The sequence below is a fragment of the Chlamydotis macqueenii genome, chromosome 12 (assembly GCF_036417535.1).
Source record: "Chlamydotis macqueenii isolate bChlMac1 chromosome 12, bChlMac1.mat, whole genome shotgun sequence".
NCBI lineage: Eukaryota > Metazoa > Chordata > Aves > Otidiformes > Otididae > Chlamydotis > Chlamydotis macqueenii.
Window position 1 is genome coordinate 8,093,937 of NC_141567.1, and position 20,025 is coordinate 8,113,961.

Below are 20,025 nucleotides of genomic sequence, written 5' to 3' on the forward strand. Positions count from 1 at the left end.
TCTGCAGAAAAAAAATCAATTCCGCAAACATCACCAGAGGATTTGTTTTCTGATCATGCAGACTTTCAGTGATATTAACGGAGATTAAAATAAGCTGGTTTAAATAATAGTAACAACAAAAATGCCATCAAAATGTCTTTCCTCTGAGATGTAGCCCCGTTCTCCTCCCAGTACTAGCTCACCTGCCAGCATGAGCTGTGGAGCAGCACCTTCTGGGGGCCAAGCCTGCCTGTGTGGTCAAAGGGTGGGTCAGCTTGGGAGTAGGAGTAGTTTCCTGGAAGTCTACCCTTGCAGTTTTCTGGAGGCTGGGTGTTTCTCCTTATGGCAGGAGTGCCACAATGGTTTCTCTGCCTAGGCCATCACACTGCTACACAAGCCACTGATGGACAATATTGCTTCAACACTGCTGTCTTGCAGAAATCACTGGAGACAAATGCACAATGTAGCCTCTAAACACCATTCCCAACACAGCCCGCAGGCCCCAAGACAGCCTTCACCCAGGAAGGTGGTATATCCTCAACCTTTACCTGAGGAAACCTTGCCTGACCTAGAAGAGGCAGAAGAAGCTGTAACAGTCACTGAAAGTTAAATCAATGTCAATCATTTGCCTGCACAAAAATCCTTCATTTCTATTGAAATAATATATGTAAAATAGCACTTCGTTAAGACAAGGTGGAGGAAGGGGATGTAATTTAGTGTCTTTATTTATTTATTTTTGTTCTGCTTTAAGCCTATCTATACGAAGCTCTCATGCAAGAAATTGCCTCCCAGTTTAGCTGAAAATTTGAAGGACATTTCTGAAAAAAAAAAAAAAAAAGGCAATTCTCTTTCACACAGAGAATTGGCTGGGTGTGAGGGCTGAGCAGGGGCAGTGAGGGGAACTAAAACAATCCAGCCTGCTTGTACTGAAACCAGAGCCATCAGGGAGCATCAGAGATGCTGTGAAAATTATGGTGTTTTTAAAGGTTTGAAGCAGATAAAGTGAGCCTGGGAGAAGCCCAGCAAGGCTGAAGATTTGGAGAAACCTTCAGGACTCATTTAGTTGAGCATACACCGTTTTGTAGTGACTGCTTCCTCACACTCAATGTTCTTCCCTGGCCAGGACTCTCTTCTGCCTCACCACAGCTCACACTGGACTTTCACTACCCTCATGACTGCTGACCCTTCTCTGAGAAGTAAGTCCTTGCCCATTTCTTTCCTCACGATGTGTTCCAGTAGGCTTCCTTGCCCCCTTCCCTTAGCACCATTTACTCTCTGAGCTCCTTATTAAATCATCTTTGCCATCCCCTGCAAGCTCATCCTTTCTAACTTCCCGATGGCCCTAAGCATTGGAAATCTGGCTTCATTTTTTCCTTTTCAGTATTGTTACTTAGAAGTTTTGAGGTCCTGTGTCTCAGGAACTTCCCAGTTCTCGCTGTCAGTCCAGGTGTCCCATAGTAATAACAGCCAATCACAACTGGGGAGTATGTGGGACATGGGATACAAAGAAAACCACTTCTAGGAAGCAGCATGTGTTGTTGGGGCCTACTTTTCTGACTTTTCTTCCTCACTGTAAGTTTTTCAGGGATGGAATGGCCCTGCATGCTTCTGTCCCATAGCTTCTCACTATGATAATGAGGTTTTAGGAGATATTAATCCCTAATCTGAGGGTATAAACTCCTCAGGGTGATTCAGGAAAACAAGTGGGATGAAATCTCAAGTATGCAGGCTGAGCAAATTGGATACTGATTTATCTGCCTTTTTTGTGTGTGAGATATGACTGCTTCTCCATCTGGAGCCTTGCCTGTTGGTGCCTGCTTTTCCCTGCATGGCTCTTCATCTTTGACAGACTCTTTTCTTTCAACTCTCCATTACACAATAATGTGGCTTTTTTACGGATCGATGTCTTAATAACTTTTAGGAGCCACACTATCATTTATAAGCCCCTTATTTGAATTTTCCAAGAGATTTGTCTGTTTACCCTTTACCAACAGCAGATTTAGTTGATGACCAAAGCTGAATGACATGATGCTACCAATAAAATAAATACTCTGTTTCTAAAGGGCTCGCAGTATGGTACCTCTCCATTTGTCTCCAATAGTCGAGAAGATAGGAACACTTCACAGTCCAAATAAGAGATGGAACCTTCATAGGTGGAACACCAGTGCAGGAAGAAGTGGGGCAGAGAGTTTAATCCTGAAGGAAAAATGTTTGCCACATGCATTGCCTTGTTTGGTTTATGTTTTAAATCATCCTGCCTCCATCACTTGAAAACAAGATACCAGCTAACGATTTCACACTAGAAAAAAGGATGGGAGAAAAGAATGAAGGGCGAGGCAGCCGTGCCCTGACTGATGTGGGCATGAAGTCCCCTGTTCCTTCAAAAGTGGGGTCCCTTCTGCAGAAGCAGGGAGCGAGCGGTGCGGGCGGTCCCGGGGGCGCCGTGCGCGGTGCCGCTGTCCGCGGTGCTGATCCGCAGGGACCCGGCTCCTGGCGTCTGTCTGTCCCCTAACGTCTCCGTGTTACTTGGGGCTGTTTTATTGTTGTTCTTGGGGACTGAACTGGTTTATCCTCATTGTGAACACTATTTGCACCAAAGAGCGATGTAGAAACTTTAAAAAAATAATTAAAAAAAAAAAAGAAATTAAAAAGAAGAGACACACCAGACACTTGCTACTGAAAAGGTGCTGGACTATAAAACTGTTGTATCATCCGGCAGGATCTGGTCTCTCTTTCTCTCCCAAATCTGCTTCTTACCTTAATTTCAGTTTTCAAGGAAGCCATAAGCCAGAATGTGTTCTGTATTATCAGAAGAAGAAAAAGGAAATTAAAAATGAGAGGAGGTTTTTAGGATAGAGAGCTGCTCCAGTCCTGATGGTCAATGTTCTTTGTTGCTAGGGTGAATATTCTGAGTCTTTTCTCATGTACAGCAGTGGATTTTCTTGTATTATAAGCCAACCAATGTCTTTTCTGATATAATGTCTGTTTTTTTTTCTTGTAGCATTTCTCTTCCTCTTTCCTGCTGTTCTGTTCCTAGTGATCTTCAGTGCCTCTTAGTATCCACAGCCTTTACTGGCTTCAAACATAGTTGTGGGTGTTCAACCCCTTCAAGGTTTAGCCTGGTGTTGCACAAGAAATTTTAGTTACACAGAAACAACAATTCAGTCCCTTGCTGATTATTTCTATTGTCTCAATCTAGCTACATAAGAATGAGGCTGGACTTGAACAGATCCCAGCCGGAATCAATCACAACCATCTCTCCAGCAATCAGAACAACCTGTTGGGAGCTGAGTAACAGCTGAATTCTTGGTGAGAGAAATTACAGGCATAAAAACAAAATCAAATAGACTCCTTGTGCTCATTCAACATTTCAAGGCATATTTATAGGTGGTGCTGCATGGCATCTTAAATATCTCAGTTTAAAAAGAAACTGGATCACTCCTGTTGGGGGAAAATATTTTTTCTGTTCTGTCATTTTCACTGTCTTTGCCCCGATGAAAAAGGAGGAGAAAGACACCGAATTACACACCGAATTTAGCCTTGCCATCTTTTCTTTGGGCTGTTTGGAAAGGCCTGACATGGATTTGTGAAGATAAGGAGATCTGAAGGTCATTCCTCAGAACTGGAGTAGAAACAACAGAGCTGGGCAGGAAGTTGCTCATGAAAAGCTGGGGCTTTCTTGCTGTGTGAAGCTGGGAAGGGCTTAGTAGGTGAACAGTCTAGGTCCTAGTTGAGTCCCTTCCTTAGATTGCTCCACTGTATCCCTCTCCCCCTGCTCTCAAGTCTTGCTGTCAGTGGAAGGAAAAGCTGTAAAGAAATCTTACCACTGATGCAAATCCCTACATAAGGGAGATAATTCCACCTTATTTCTTCACTTTCAAGCAGGCAGAAGACTTGGGAAGATATTTTTTTAGACTTTAAGATTTTAAGAGGGACAATATTATTCCAAAATGTTCCCAGGAAAACTGAACAATGGATCAGCATTCATTATAGAAGGGTGAGGTAGAAAGCATATGGCAGCCAAGGCCAGTGCTCTTTAATGGTCTAGGAGAGAAAGCACTGAGCAGCTAATAGTATTTGCCTTGGGAACAGTAGTCAGTGAGCCTCGGGTGGGGAGCGGTGTAGGAACCAAGCTAAATCAGCACACCTGCATTGGTCCAGGACCGGAAGGAACTAAAACTCCTCTATTGCATACCTGAGGCTCAAGTGCTGTATAATTTCTGTGCCATAGACATCTAGGAACCATTGTGGATAGCAGATGGCTGCTGAATGATGAAAGCAGATGATTGAGATTCTGGGCAGTACAAAACCAGAAGACCTCAAATCCTGATCACAAAAGTCAGTTATTGAGATTAAATAAAACCAGTGGCCTGAGCAGAAGGGTGTCATACAACATTGCACAAAGCCAACAAACTACCTGACATGGGAGGGAGCTCTTGTAAAAAGCTCCACCTCCCTTCCCCCCGCCAACACACATACACACACACTGCCATATGCAACAAAAATTATCAAGGTTATGTGTTTCCTGAAATATGGCTGGCTGAATAAACACACTTACAGAGAACTCTTTGTAAAGCAATAGCAGAATGAGTAACAGTGCATCACTACCATGGGAAATAAAAAGAAAAGTAACCCAACTGCAATTCAGCCAGAATCATTCCAAACCCCAAAGGCTGGCCTCTTTTTTTTTCTTTAATGTGTCTGACATTTTATGGCATCAATAATGCAAACAAAGAGGAAATCATATTTGCAGAACACTAATGCACGGATGTCTAAAGCGAAATACAATACTGATTACTTTTTAAATGAAGCCACCAGGTTTTGATGTGCTATGGTGGTTAAATTGGTCCATCAAATTCCTTCCAAAGCAAATTCCAGTCCAAAACAACAGCTTGACCTTCTCTATAACCTTGGGTAGCCTTTTCAGCTGTATTCTGCTTGGGGAGATGTTAGTTTGAAGCAGTCTTCCTGATGGGCTTGATTACAGAAATGTCAGGGGCACACAACTCCATCTGAAGATGAGGGGGAACTAAGGGCATGTCCCCTATTCATAGGGTATCCAACACCTTTGACAAATATACCAGTAACCCTACTATGAGGAGCTGTAGGTGAGAGGATGGGTAGGTCCTGAAAGAGATTTCTAGAAGTGCTGTTAAGATTTTGCCCTTGAGTTAGTGGCTAATCTGTTCAGCACCTAATAGCTTGTCTCTTGCCTAGAACCTCCTGCAGATTACTACAGAGCAATGTCTGCGTATGAAAATAAATGTATGAATAAGAAGGTGTGGCAAAAACACACAAACAAAAAAAAAACTTCTCTTCCTGTTCCTTTTTTTTTTTTTTTTTGGATACTAGTAGTTTTTGCACAAAGAAGTGCATCTCAGAGATGCATCTTGAAAACTGCAGACAGGATTGACTCTATCCACACAAGAGTGAAGAAGCTGTTGTGCTCCTGCCTGGGAAATCCTGCTGCTCGACCTACTCTTACAGCACAAGACAAAAGGGCTTGGGGTCTGGCCTATGCTTCCAACTTAACACCAGGAGCATTCAGTTCAGGAGTCAAGAGACTTCTTTTGCAGTGTCCTCTGACTTGCACTGAATGAATTGTGAGAACTTCTTTAATTCATGCAGTTTTGGTTTGGTAGACAGAGTTAATAGTGCGCCTGTGGGCTGGTGGGTAGGATTGGATGCCGTCATCTCATATCAGCTGGGAGTTTGTCTGCCATTTAGTCCTGGATAACGTCTGATCAGAGCATTGTGTGTGAGGATTGTATGTGCTGGAGTTAATCAGTGCAAGCAGCTAATTGCCACTGGTTAACTAGTGCCTTTTAATTAGGACTGTGTTGCTGGGTGGATACGTGAAGGGAGCTGTTTGTCACTGGCAAAAAATGTCAGCCATGTGATGTAAACCTCTTTGGGGAATTAAAAAAAAAAAAACCAACAGACTGGAGCTACTGTCACTTTAGCACGGCAGAAAATCAGTTTCAGCAGAACTGGCCTGGATGAGGTTAGAGTCACGCTCTGCTGGGGTCAAAAATGATAGCGGCTGCTCCCCGACCCTTTCTCCTGCGCAGAAGGGTGGGACACTATGGGCTTCAGCTGGGATTTACAGGAGATACCCCACATGCATTACAATGAGCTTTGCTGTAAAATTCACTGCACAGAGGTTAATCTAGATGTCAACACTGCCTGACAGCAGTGAAATTACTCTGGGGCAGTGCTCCTTCTGAAGTCTTAATATAACAGTCAATTCCATCCTGCCTGCAGGAAATGAAAGTTTTCTGCTTTGTGTGCGGAATCATTCGGCGCCAATTTTCTCACTGTTTGAAGTCCAAACTGTTTGTGGTCTTGGGATTCACCTCACATTAAGACTTTCGCTTCATTTAAAAACTCTGCTAGTCAACTCCTGAGAACTGCAAGGACAGGAGACGTGCAGGGAGAAAAAGAGGAGGGCAGGGAGAAGAAATCTTATCTCATCTACCACATCAAATCCAAACAGTTTCACCAGCTCTCTGTGCTCTGAAAAGGCAGTGAATGCAGAAACTCAGCTATCTAAGTACCAAGCAGCAAAGACTGGGGAGGTTGGAAGCCAGCAGAGAGTGAAAGCGTGCAAGAAGACATTCGGACCTCCCAGAGCTATGATTTTCTTTAGAAGGTATTTCAGTCCTTCCCTGCTGGGACCTTGTCGTAAGCAGCCAGTAGTTTAGCAGTCAAACACCCCCTCAGAACAACTGCTAAAGTTTTCAGCTGTAGGATCAGTCACTTGTGCTGGGCAGGAGCTGAGTTCCAATGGAGAACTCCTGATGGTGTGAGGAAGAGAAGGTTAGATTGGTTGTGCCTCTTTTCCCCTTGGAGAGATGCTAAAATTGTGGGACTAGCAGAATTGAGGAGGAACCAATGGTTATCACTTTAGTCTGAAAAGACCTGTCAGACTGGGTCTGTGAGAAACTCAAGCCATCGAGATGAAACCAACCTATCAGCTCACTTAGCTCAGCCCCGAAGGAAGCTGTAAGATTGTGTCCTCCTTTCTCTTTGGTCTCTTATCTCTTTCCTCAGTTCAGTTTTTCAAAGTTGCAAGCAGTGGGACTCCCATCACTTCTCTCAGGAAGCTGTTTCATGGCTCAGTAGTGTACTGGAAGGGAATAAGAGGCACCAGAGAGATGGAATACTCCTACATTCCTCTTGGAGCAGCGACTGACGTCTCTGCCTGTGTCATTTATGACACTGCCAGCCAGAACGGATGTTTTGAAAACACATACTTTCTCCAGGCTTGAAACTCAGAATCTCTGCTTGCAAGGAGAGCAGCAAAGGGAAAAGATTTTCTAGGACTTAGCAGCTACTTAAAGAAACATTAAATTGTGTACTGAATTAAGAAACGCATCGGGCTGGAGGTGGGGAAGGCACCTTAGAGTTAAGCAAGTTTGTCCGCTACTGGAAAGCAGTGCCAAGAGGGGAATTTGCTCTTTTTCTATTTTTGGTACTTATTTGGAGAGTAGCAGCACTGTTATGCCATGACCCTACCTTCCATCAGAAAGCCACTGCATCTGGATGGAGAATAAGCCTTTTGGATTGTGTCAAAGCATGCCCATGACCGCCGACTCTCACAGCAGAGGAGCCTCGTTGATGCTCATGGCCTTCCAGCTATCAAGAGGAGCCACTACAGCGCGGTATCACAGCCAGGATCCCATTTATTCAGCTTGCTTATCCTCACCATTGCCTTATGACCAGAGAACACACCAAAGCTGTTACAAAATCATGGGATAAAAGCCATGGCTGTAGTGGTTCAGCTAATTCCTGGCCAGATCAGGAAGGGAAAATGGACACATGGTGCACCAAAAACTCAGCTATTGCATTGCCCTTTCACTAACCATTAGGAGTCACAGTTGGACACAGGATGTAGACACTCCCTGAGGGAGGAAAAATGACAAGGATTTTAAAAAACTTCTTAAGATGGCACTGCTGAACAAAATACTGTCTCCATGCAGACTGGCACGTGAATTCCTGCTGATCAAGTGTCAAAACTACTTCTGGTTTCATGGGCTTGTGGGTCTGCATTTTTCAACCCGTACCCTGAGCTCAGGGAAACTCATGCATTTGAGTTCTGGGAAGTAAGAGCCTTTCACATGAAAGGAAACAGGTCATGTAGTGTTATACTTCTGTCTGTGACCCTAATAAACCATAATTTTTTAAGTCTGCCTTTTAGTTGCATTTTCTTATAGAAAAAAAAAAAATTCACAAAGGAGCACAAACCCAGGCAATTTTGTTTTCTGCCTGGATAAATGGTCCCTTGCTTTTATTGGTTTATGACTCCATTTTAAACCAGTAATTTGCCCAGTGTCCTAGCTAACTTTTCCTGGAGCTCCAGTATGTTGCTATTTTCTTTTGATTTTGCTTGTATCCACTGTTCTACTTAAAATTCTACACCACACTCGCAAAACCAGTCTTGACTTCCCAACCTAAGATACTCCCTTGCCTTCTAAAACCAGCCTCTCCCATTCCTTGGCTTTTTTATTTCCCCCCATATTTTCTCACCTTGTTCCACCCACGCCCGGGGACAGGCAGACAGCTCAAAGCTAACAGCGTCTCTCAAGCAAGCAGCCTCTCTCAAGGCATTCCAGACTTTTCACATTTGTCCGTGTGGCACGTGTTCCCAGAGTCGCCTGTCTGCAGTCCAACACCTTGCAGACCCAAGGACAGGCCTGGAATGAGGCTGCCCAGGTTCTTTTTCACCCCCAAAATACCTTCATTAAGGGACATTTAAAAAGACCAGATGGGCAAGCTTTGTGGGAGACAAGGTGGACTTCAGTTCTCATAGATCACTGTGTGTCTTCCCTTAGCTACATTTCAGCTTTCATCTTGCAGCCTGACAGACTGAGGCGGAAGGAAAAGTAATGTCTGGAGAAGACAAGACAGGCCACTGCTGAACCCCTAAGGCTGGAGCTGAATTTACTGCCCACAGTTTGCAGCCCTGGCATTTGATTGCCATCTGTACCATGCACCAAAATAGCACCTTCACCTCCAAAAAAGCATAGTTTCAGTGACACCCTTGGGTGACTGAGTTGGTGCTGACAATTTTAATTTTTTAGGGAGCAGGATGCATCTGGGACAGGGAAGACCCCATGGCCCCTTCTCAGCACTGCTCAGACCGGCGTTCCTCCCAGCTCGCTTTCGTAAGCCCTTTGAGAAAACTGCTAATGGAGGAAGCTGGGTGGTGGGAACATCTGCTTGGGCATGCTGGGAATTAGGCCTGGCTTGCCCCAGAGGTGGGTAAGACCTGTTGGTGTTCCCAGGCAGCAGGGATAGCTCTCTCCTATTAGTAGAGGCAGTATGGGATACAATGGGAAGTATCTCTCTTGGAAATGGAGAAGGAGCATGAATTTATTCCTCTTTGCCTCCAAACAGTCCCCACACTCAGACTTATGACACTCTGAGAGAGTTTCCCCCAAATTTACTCTTCTTCCTCCCATCACATGTAGCAGAGCCGCCTCAGAGCCTGTCTTCCTGCAGAAAAGAGCACCATCACCTGCGCTGATGGGCAGCTCCGCTTCTGGTCCAGGGAAGGTGATTCTGGAAATGAGATCTCAGGGTGTTCACCAGGAACTCAGCACAGCTGCTTTCTCTCTTCCTCTCCAAAACTGTCGTGCTAAAAAGGGATGTAGCAGTTTCCATCATGTCTTCAAACACAAAAAAAACTCCTCCTTCCCAACAAACCTCCATCCAGCACCAACAGGCCAAGGGGCATAAAGCAGCAGCAACAGCAGCCGAGGAGACGTCACACCGCAGAACTGCAGCTTATCCTGCTCTTCTGAGCAATTGTTCACAATTAACTTTGACAAAAGAACCTTTTTCTGAGGCAGTCACTGCACTTTGTGGGGCTAACAGTATAGCAGTCAGACAGCCTGAAGCTCGGTCTCAGCCACTCCACATCTTCTGAGGACCCATGATGTCCTTGCCTTTTGTAGACCGCTTATTCCTAACCACACAGCACCAAAGCTCAATGTCATGGTTGGCTCCTGAGCTTGCCTCACTGTCGTGACCCTACAAAGAGGTGGCAAAAGGGACAGGGTGGTGGTGCTGGGGAGGAAGGGAAGGAGGAAAGAAGGAAGGAGAGGAGGATGTAGTTGCTGAGCAGAATGGTGACAGGGAAATCACATGGAACAAGGGAACACAGTGTCTGTAAGTGATTTGATAGTGTAAAGGCCTGTGATGTTGGCCAAAGGAGAAATGAGAGCAAGAGAGAGGGGTGGACGAAATGGTGGCCTTTTGTGCCTGGGAGCCACAAGAGCAAGAAGCCATTTGGGGTAAAAGACCCGCAGCCTCAGGGAAGGATTTTATTTTGGAGACACTGGACTATTAAGAGCCATTGCTTGTTCTCCCCTTGTACAGAGCCTTCTGTCCTTTTAGCCAAAGCAGCCTGCATACAAAGGCAGCCAGGCCAGCAAGGGCTAGCAACCTTTCAACCAACCTTTTTCACTTCCTAAGTAGGCAGATGAGGAAAACCAGAAGTCTTCTCCCAAAGGAGCAAGATCCTGCTATTGAGAGGTGGCATGGGATGCTGTTCTTGTGTATGGACTCCTGGCACCGGTCCACACTCTTGTCCCTGACCATGCCGTCTTTGGTGTCCATGCTGTGAGCTGTCGGTGCCTGTTCAGTCCATCCAGCCTCCGTCAGTAAGAGCCTGTCCCACGAGCCCAGATCTCTCTAACACGCAGAGGAAGGTTACATCCTTGCTCCCATATGGTTACTGCCACCCATCATCTCCCACCCCAAGCTTGCACTGCTCCTTAGACAAGCACAGAATAAACCTACAGCCACTGCTGCCACGACAAACCTCTTGGTAGCAGTGTCCCCTGCCCCATCTGAAACCATAAGCTAGGTCATGCCAGAGCCAAGGGCGGGAGGTAGGGACTGGCACGAGACAAGGGGGATGAGGAGAGGATGGAAAATCTCCCTCCTTCAGTAGCTGGCCATAATCAGGTCTCAGTCATCCATCTCCCCTTGCATCCTGGCCATGAATACTACTCTGTCCATGTGGAAGGAGCGAGAAATCCCTTCTCCATCTCCTTCATCTGCATTCCCTTCCAGGCAAGCGCCACATCCGAGAAGGCTATTTTTGTGGTAGTGGTTGTTACCTTCTCAAAATTGCCGTGACAATGTCTGTGGTGCCCACTCCCTGCCTCCTGTGAGCAGCTGCCAAGCTGAGGTTCCCCCTCATCCTCCATTAGCCACGGGAAAAAAAAACAATTCAGAAAGGTTTTGTATTCTCAGCCCAGTCTGGCCTGATGGGATTCAGCGTCTGACTCAGCCTTTCCCCAAGTCAGGATTATTTTCTGCTGGAGGGTGATGGGCTATAGCGACGATGCTTTGCTGTCCCCACCACCCCCTGTCACTCCCTGTCAGGCCTTGATGCTCATTGAGATGCAAGGCCAGCCACTGCGGCCATCCGCTGAGCCGTCTGCTCCTGAAGGCACCTTCCCCTCCTTCCCCCACTTCTCCCGGGGCTGCCTGTGGAGCTATTCTTCAGCCTCTGCATTTCACAACAGCTCAAAGGCAGATGCATCAATCCTTTCAGGGGATGGGGACGTGAGGAGAATGGCAAGGGGGCTGCAGGCAGGTGTTGGTAGGTTCCCAGCCATCTCGCGAGCCTTGTCCCCTTCCCTGTCACCCGCTGGCTTGTGCCTGAGGTTTGGACCGAGGTGTGGGGCAGGGATGAGGAAGGGAAAAGGATGGGGAGGAAGAATGTGGGGATATGCTGACCCCACAGGCATGCCCAGCCAGGATGCAGGCACGCTCCCAGTTCTCTGCATGCTGCAGCATTTCCCCCGTGCAGGGAGCAGGGATCCAACCCTGTCTGCTGAAGGTTTACACCAAATTGTGGACAGCTGAGGGAGGGGGAACAACGCCATGGCTGCTAGCAAACGAGAAAGGTGGGGAGAAAAAGGAGAAGTGGGGACAGGAAGTTCTTCCTCCCAAAGTCTCCACCTGTGCTGCGTGCCCTGGGCGAAGGGCACTCCTGGCTGGCACACTGAAATGGGTTGGGGATGATTCAGGACCAGGTCTCCAGGACCCCAGCTCGACTCCTTCACGCAGCCACTTCGGTCCTGCTGCTCTCCCAGCCCTGGTGCAGGGCAGGAGGGAGGTCTGGGCTCGGCCGGCTCGCTGTCTGCGGGAGGGCGGCTGGTTCCCGGCGTGTGATTTACCCGTAGGTGCCACAATCCTTTGACTGTGTCTTTGAAAGCCTTGAGTCTATACATTTAAGAATCAGCAAATTAGAAAAATTGTCCTGAAATGTTGGAGGAAGGAAAAAGGCAGGAAGGCAGAGAGGGACAGGGGAGGACTGAGAGGGAGGGAAGGGGTTGGTAAAAGAGAATTCATCCAGGGGCACTGCCCTGGCTTTGCGCCCATTACCTGCGGGCTGGGAAGGAGGGAGGGAGGCAAGGAAAACAAAGGAGGACTGATTTCACACATTCAGTGCATATCATACAACCAGAGCAAGGCTTTCCTCCCGGGATGGCATCGCTGCCGTAGCCAGTCTAGAGCCCTGCCCAGCAGCCCGAACCGTACTCACAGCAGGGTTACAATTCACTGCTTCATTGCTCGGGGGAAAGATACCTTCTCCTTTCTCTTTTTTTTTTTTTAATTATATATATATTTTTAAGTACTTTTTTGTTTGTTTTTTTTTTTCTTTAAAGTCTTATAATTTTCTGTAACAGCAGCTTCTTTCTGTATTGGTGTGGAAGTTATATATAGAGAGATATCTATAAATATATATAAGCCAAACTGCCTTACAGGTTGTTGTTTTGTGGGATTTTTCTTGGTTTGCTTTTTGTTTTGTTTTGTTTTTTCAGTGTTGTATGTGTAGCAGGCACTTGAGTTTATATGAAGATGTTTGCTTGGGAGCTGAGGGGCAAAGGACTTGGGAGGGGGGAGAGGGAAGGAAGGACGGAAGGAAGGAGCAGGGACTTTTGACAAGTGGCCACTGCTAGCCAAGGATGTCCAGGTAGATTGGTGTGGCCTTGCCCAGAGCATGAAGGATCTTGTAGATCTCCTTGATGTTGAGCCGTTGCTGAGGTTCTCTCTGCCAGCAGCCCAACATGATGTCGTAAACCTCCTTGGGGCAGACTCGGGGCCTTTCCAAAACTCGACCTTGGGTAATGCACTCAATGACCTGAAAGAAAGAAAGAAAAGAGACATTGAACACCAGTCGGGCAGTTCCTGGAGGACATCCTGTCCCAGCTATTTCTTGGCTGATGTGATACTGTTTAGTGAATGGGAGTGCTGAGAAGGCAGGAGGTTTGCAGATCCTCAATGCTCACCTGTCTGTGTGTTGTGAATGATAACTTTACAGTGAAAAGTTTGTCTCCAGCTGCAGTCTTGTAGTTCTCAAAAACCTTCCCCATTTGACACCTAACTACCTCAACGCATTCTGCAAAGAGGAGGTCATAGGCAATGAAAACAAGTTTCAATTTATGATGTCAGTTTTTCCTGCTAGCTGAAGAAGGAAAAAAAAGCCTTTAAATCCCCCAAACTAAAATAATATTTTGCACAGCTGAAATGATATTTTTCTTCCCTGAAAATCAAGAGTCCTTTCCATTGCAAAGCCCAGGAGAGTTCTACAAGGGACAGTTCAGAGCATCTTTTCCTACCTCCATCTCCAAGGGCAGATTTGCCTCATTTAGACAAAGACAAGCAGCTGAAAGAATGAAATTTCATCTCAAATCACATCTGTGATGGTGAAAAAAAATTTGCAGTGCTAACACTCTGTTCTGGGTCAGGTCAGTGCTGCTAATGAGAGAAATGTGAGCTCTGGGACAGCACAAAAGTCTCTTCAGAGGGATGCCATTGGAAATTACTCCCTAAGTGTCTGTCTGTGTTTTGCTCACCGGAGGAGCGGATGCAAAGGGAAGGGGGGTATGATTTGTCAGAGAGCTGCTATTACCATCTGGCCTCCTTGGTTGGAGCTGATGCGTCCCAGCATCGCAGCGTGCGAGTGACCTGCCACACTCTGCAGATAAACACAGATCCCAAGCAGTGTGTTGAGGGAAGCCACCCAGCAAGGGGTGTTTGGAATTTATCATCTATGAATAGTAATGGGCCTGCCACACAGCTCAAGGGATACTTATCGCTTCGCTGTTTGCATATAAGTACAGAGGGGAGAGATTAGGACCTGCTGGAAGCGGGGCAAGGAAGAGGCAGCATGCAGAGAAGCCTGCATCGCTGTAAAGCTGCTGACGGCTGTGACTTGTGGGAGGAGGTGAGTTATGGTCTCTGACAGGACATCCCGGTCATGGACAGGAGCCCTGCGGTGAGCCCATTCTCTCCAGGGCAAAGGAAGGGCATAGACAGAAGTTAACGGACTGGCTGAGGCTTTCAGACAAGGTCGTGCTCTGCCTCATTCCTCTGCTCAGGTAGGGTCTCTTCCAGCCTTGGAAAAACCTGCTGAAAGGGCTCTGGGGGTATCAGGCATCCCAGCCTTGCTGATGCCTGTGGTCAGCAGCAGCGGCGCTCGACCAGCCTGGTGATTGCTGACGGTCCAGTCCCAGCAGCCTGGAGCTTGGCACATTCTTAGTTAGCCTGCCTCTCCACGGGGCTCTGCGGCCGGGCTGCCCCTGAGACTTGCTTTCATATCTCACCGTTCAGGAGCTGGTGGAGGTGTCAGTCCTCTGCAAACACCCGGGTTCTGCCCACCCTTCCACAAATTGTGAAAAATGAGCTAGAGGAGAGCTAATGTGGCTCCCTCCCACCAGGACAGTGTGGTGCAGAGTGGAAGTCTTCAGCTCTCAGGAAGAAGTGGATACAGCAATAGGAAAGGAAAGAATAAGAGTTTTCCATGGATGGCAGAATAGCCAATACAGCTGTATCTGTGCAGATTTTAGCCATCCCTCCTCCCTCAGGTTTAGGGGTGGCTATTGGCAGTACTACTGCCCTGCAAAGGAAACTGAGGCAGAAAGCACGGTAGCAGCTGAGCTGTCATCTTCTAGCATGCCTGTCACCCATGTAGAAGCTATATGTGCTCATTTGTGTGTGTTTGTATTTACCCTCCCAGGGAAATGCAAAAGCAGCTCATTAAATAGCATGACAAATAACTTCTGTCGCTGTCGATTCCATTGTTTGTGTCTCTAAAATGTTTGCGTGTGCTACTTTGGGATATACAGTCAGGCCCCATTGAGCACACGAATGGGCAAGTATTAGAGCTGTAAAGCAACACCTTGGATTTGCCATCTCTGCAACTCACTTAATTAAAGGATCTGTATCCAGAAAGCAGAAAATGCACATTTCTCATTACAAAAGGTGAAATTTCTGAAATCCATTAGATACACAGTAGGATAAAAATGTGCAAGGTTCCCACACACTGCTATGTCAATGCATCTTGTTCCTCTTCTATAATACCCCCTGCTATGCCGAGCAAAAATCTTCCAATGCATTTCTGCTGATGTGCCTCAAACCTCAGCGCTGACACACTGCTAATCCCAACCAGCCTTCCCTCAACATTTTTACAGTACAGCCCTATGCTGATGGGCTGCCTATAACTTCTGCTGTTCAAAGAAATAAGGACAAACCAGCTCCTTGGATCCCACCCTCAATGAACTGGGGCAAAACATATAATAGAGATCCCTATGGGAAAAAGCCCCACAGAAATGTGCTTCAAACATTTTCTCATAAACTGAAGACTGCAGTAAGAGCCTCAGCTATAAAGTAAGGAGAAAGAGAGCAGAGGAAATGCAGGACATCATAATAACTTAGGTCTCAGCAGTAATTTTGGTATCTTCACTTCTGGCAGCGCCCCAAGAGTTTATCAGATGTTATGGAGGTGTGTCAGGAGCTTCGAAGGCAGAGACTAAGGATGAGCCAGTATATGGCTTTGGCAGAGCCCTTTGATTCCTGCATGCCTCAGTTTCCCCAGGTCTTAAACAGAGACAATGGCATTTCTCCCATGGTGAAGCCTTGGAAGTGCCAAGAAGAGAACCATCTACATACAAACTGCTTTGCAAGCAATCTAGAAAGGAGAGATGGTGAAAAGTACAGTTTCCCGCTGAGGTGTCTCAGCACTGTTGTACCTCTGTGTTTGAGAGCTGAAACCAGGGCTGCTTCCCATACGTGAAGATCTCCCAGAGGATCACCCCAAAGCTCCAGACGTCACTCTCTGTCGTGAACTTCCTGTACATGATGCTCTCCGGAGGCATCCAGCGGATAGGCAGCATGGTGTGTCCTCCGACCTGGGTGAGGGCAAAGGCAACAAGGCAATCTGAGTGATGAGAGCCCTGAGGAAGGGGTCAGCCCTGACGCGATGTGGACAAATTCAGGGCCTCCTTGTGAGCTACATCAACAAGGAGCTGTTCAAAAAAAGCTGGGCTGGCTACAGCCTCCCTGACCGCCCATGGGCTTACCCGCCAATCCCACCTGCTTAACGTGATGGATAGGGAGTGAAATGTATCAAGATAAATTATGTTCTCTCCTCCCAAAATGGGCTTGTAAAGAAATCGAATGACAAAATGCCGAGAGCGTACTCCAGCCCTGCAGTCTGATGAACCAGGAGGCAAGGCAAGAAACAGTGCTCAGCAAAGTACTGTGCTGAGTTTTGCAAGGCCTCAGTGCGCTGAGGCACCCAGCAGAAATACAGTGTGAGGTTTGTCCCTCTTCCATAAGGTTTTCTAAAAGCCATGCACAGGCATCTTGCACATCACTTAATTGCATGAAAGATTTTGTGCTCATAAAACTGCTACAGGCCGTTTCAGAGAGTGCTTTGAATATGTAAATGACTGCAGGACTCCACTGCAAAAAGACAGTCTGTTTGTAAAGAAAAGGCATTTAAGGGAGGCAGGAAAGCCAGCCCCTTTGAAGAATTTGGACATGGAAGAGCCCATGGGTGAAGTCCCACTGGGGCACATCAAGGTGCTTTCTCAGTCAGGGTTTGCTTATCTCCAGGGCACGTGAATCCAGCAGGTAAACAGCAGGTTTGCAGGATACACACAAACAGTTTGAAAGCAGATGGATTTACCTTTGGATTCACTAGAGATTTCTAAACTGGCGTCTCTGAGCAGGACAACTTTTTCTCTGTTCTGTGCTTCTACATGAGGAGCACCATCTGTGGGGAAATAGCTAATTGATAAGACTAGCTAGACTGCAAGTCTCCAGCACTCGTTTCTGCCGAGGGTAAAGCGTCCAAGGTTTTAGTGGTGATGAGAAAGAGTGCTTTTTTTGGTCCTGCTTGCAAGACTGCTTGTCTCATTACGGACACCAAAAAAGCAAGTGCTAACAACTTCGTAGAGCTGCAACTGAATCAAATGGGCAGAAATCTCTTCAGTCCTACGACGGATTAGGGGAGAAGGTATCTGGTATCTAGGTTTCAGCATATGTATAGCTATTCAAAATAATGAGATTGTTGTGCTCGCATGGATGAAAACATTTCTTGTACAAACAGAAGCTCTCCTCTGAGTTGCCAGTTTTCCTACGCTGCCACAGGTTTCTTAGCCTGATTAAAGCAGAACTATCGTGGGGAAGGGTCGGTACAGAGACACGCTGCAGTGTGTGGAAGTGAGATGGACAGTGCTGGGGAGGGTGTGAAATGTGTACGATGCTTAGCAGGCTTTCTGCAAGGACAGTGCGAGCCAGACCTTTCTGGGGTTTGACAGAATTTGTACCCAGGCTTGCAGTGTTGTCCTCAGAGGTCTGCAAACCAGCCCTTTTTCTAACTCTGAAACAACCTCTTCCTACAAAAAAAGATGGGATTTTAAAGGTCTCAGAAGCATCCCACATACTGCTATGTCAACGCATCTTGTTCTTCTTCTATAATACCCCCTGCTATTCTGAGCAAAAAGAGAGGTGCTCAGAACTGCAATGCATGGAGAGAAAAAGCTCATTGCAGCTCTACACCTTCTATTTAGGAATAGTTTGACTGGTGTGTTCTCAGCTTGCTGCTCTGAACTCCCAAAAATGTTCTTCCATAATGGAAATGGAAATTTGTTTGGTCCTTTGAAACCCTATCTGCAATTTTAGCTCTTTCCTGCATTCCCTGCTTTACAAGTTGCTTTCCCTTCTTGTGAAGGGCTCTGAGGAGATGTTATCGACAGAGCAGGGCATACATCAAACTCGATTGTTGCAAAAACTGTTTTGTGCTAATTCTTATTTTGTTCTCCTTTAAGTAGCACTAACTCTTCAGTTTTCCAGCAATCTCAAAGTGATTACTTATTGCAAAGCTCTCTACATTTGCAATATCCTGAATCTTGCAGGATCATTTGAGATTACAGGTTGTACAAGGCATTGAGCACACCAGTCTCGTTTTTGAACAGGTCTCACAGCAGTTCAGAATCTATGAAGTAAATCCTCAGCTTACACAAACAGTATTACAGCAGGGAGGGCCCTGATTTTTACACCGCTGGAGAATCTGGACCTGAAAGAAGAACAGAGAAGCCGGTAGTCCCATCTCAGTTCTAATAAGCTAAAATGAAGTCAAGGTCTTTGTTTGTTCTAGACACATCCTGGTGAAGACCTGCCAGTCAAGTGACGTACATAGTCAATGGTTGTCCCAAGAATGTGACAACAGTCTTGGCTTAGCTCATATGGTAGAGTCCAGGGAGTGCCAAAGCATTCCTCTCAGCCAGGTATATCATGTGAGACATATCCCTTACTAAAAATTAATCCAGTAATAATTAATAGTAAAACTAATTTTGGAGGAAAAAAAACCCCAAGCAATGCTGAGAAATGTGTGGATCCCAAAATATGGCTCAGCTATGCTCACAGACAAGGAGGTATTCTTTGCAGAGGTGTTCTTTACATCTCAACAAAGATGCCACATTTTTGAGAGGAAATGTTAAGTCTTGCACTTACTAGCTAGCTACAAGCAGAACGGGCATCAATTAAGCTGTACCATAAAACCACTCCAATGTCTCGCTCAGCACGTACGGCTGAATATTACATTTTAAAGCATCACCTTTGACTATCCTGTACTGCTGCCCTTGCAAACTGATTAGGATTAAAATTCCCATTTAACAGATGAGAAAATAGATGCCGGAAGGCAGGGAAAGGTCCTGCTCTGAAGCTGCATAGTGAGTGAATGCCAAATCGAGTCTTCCTGGTCTGCAGTCAGCCGTACCCTGTTATTTGCTGATGTAGCAAAATTATTTAGAACTTAGAATAGAGGGATTGTGCTACTGGTGCCATAGGAAGCAGACTGTGTCCAGGATGACAGAAATCCTTTGCATAACGTGTAGTGGCAAAGTGATCTGTGTTACACCAGCATAGACTTGCACATGATTCCACAGGCTACATACTTCTTTTACAGGACAATCCATTGCCAAAAGCTGAAAAGCAAAATTATGCTATTAAATCAGGCTTAAAAAAAAAAAAAAAAAAAAAATGCTGTTTTTTTTTTTTTTTTTTCTGTTGCAAAGCCAGTTTACATGGCATGTCCTTGGCTCTGAAAAGAATCGTTACTGTGTCTTTAGAGAGAAGCTGAAAGTTTGCTTCAGCCAAGCCCCTGTTTGCTCAGAGTTGGCCTGGCAGGTTTCAGAAATATGTGATGATGCAGGACTGATGCTTGTCAGGAGCATGGTACTTATGAGTCTTTTCTAAATCAGTCGTGTCATTTTCCCACCCCACCTTCCTCCATTCTCCATGGGAGCCAGGGATGAGATAGCCCAGCCATCATGCAGGTTCATCTTCTGCAGGCCCATAAGGGTGATGTGTCCTCAAACAGTGGCATTGCAACATCTCCCCTGGAGACACTCCACAGCCGGGAAGAGGAGCTTGCTTCAAGCAAATAAGGCAAGTAAATCCTCTTCTGTTCCTCCCTTTAAATCCTACAATGCTGCCAAGCTCACCCTTTTTCCTTGTTATTTTAATGCTTCATAGACCTGCAGACTGGCCTTTTTATCCCATTGCCATGGCTGTCTAGCTTTGCTTGACATTTTTAGCTCTCTAACTTCCTCTCCCTAGATCAACTTCCCATACCCACATTGGCATGTTATTCCCACCGCTTTTCTCTTTCAGTTTGCAGTACTGTCCTGGTAATAAATAGAGCAATCAGCGCATATCCTCTGAGCAGCCAAA

General features: G+C 46.2%; 1 protein-coding gene across 4 annotated transcripts in view; it reads right to left on the reverse strand.

Annotated features, from left to right (window-relative positions):
• Positions 1-4,653: 4,653 nt before the first annotated feature.
• The window catches only part of NTRK3 (neurotrophic receptor tyrosine kinase 3), a 222,041-nt gene continuing 206,669 nt past the window's right edge, over positions 4,654-20,025 (reverse strand). For all 4 annotated transcript variants that reach the window (XM_086757138.1, XM_086757137.1, XM_086757141.1 and 1 more), the window contains 2 exons: positions 16,035-16,193; positions 4,654-13,144 (listed from right to left, as the gene is read on the reverse strand). In XM_086757138.1, coding sequence (XP_086613264.1) covers positions 12,959-13,144; positions 16,035-16,193 — 345 coding nt within the window. In that variant the 3' untranslated portion in view covers positions 4,654-12,958. The remainder of the gene's footprint in view (positions 13,145-16,034; positions 16,194-20,025) is intronic.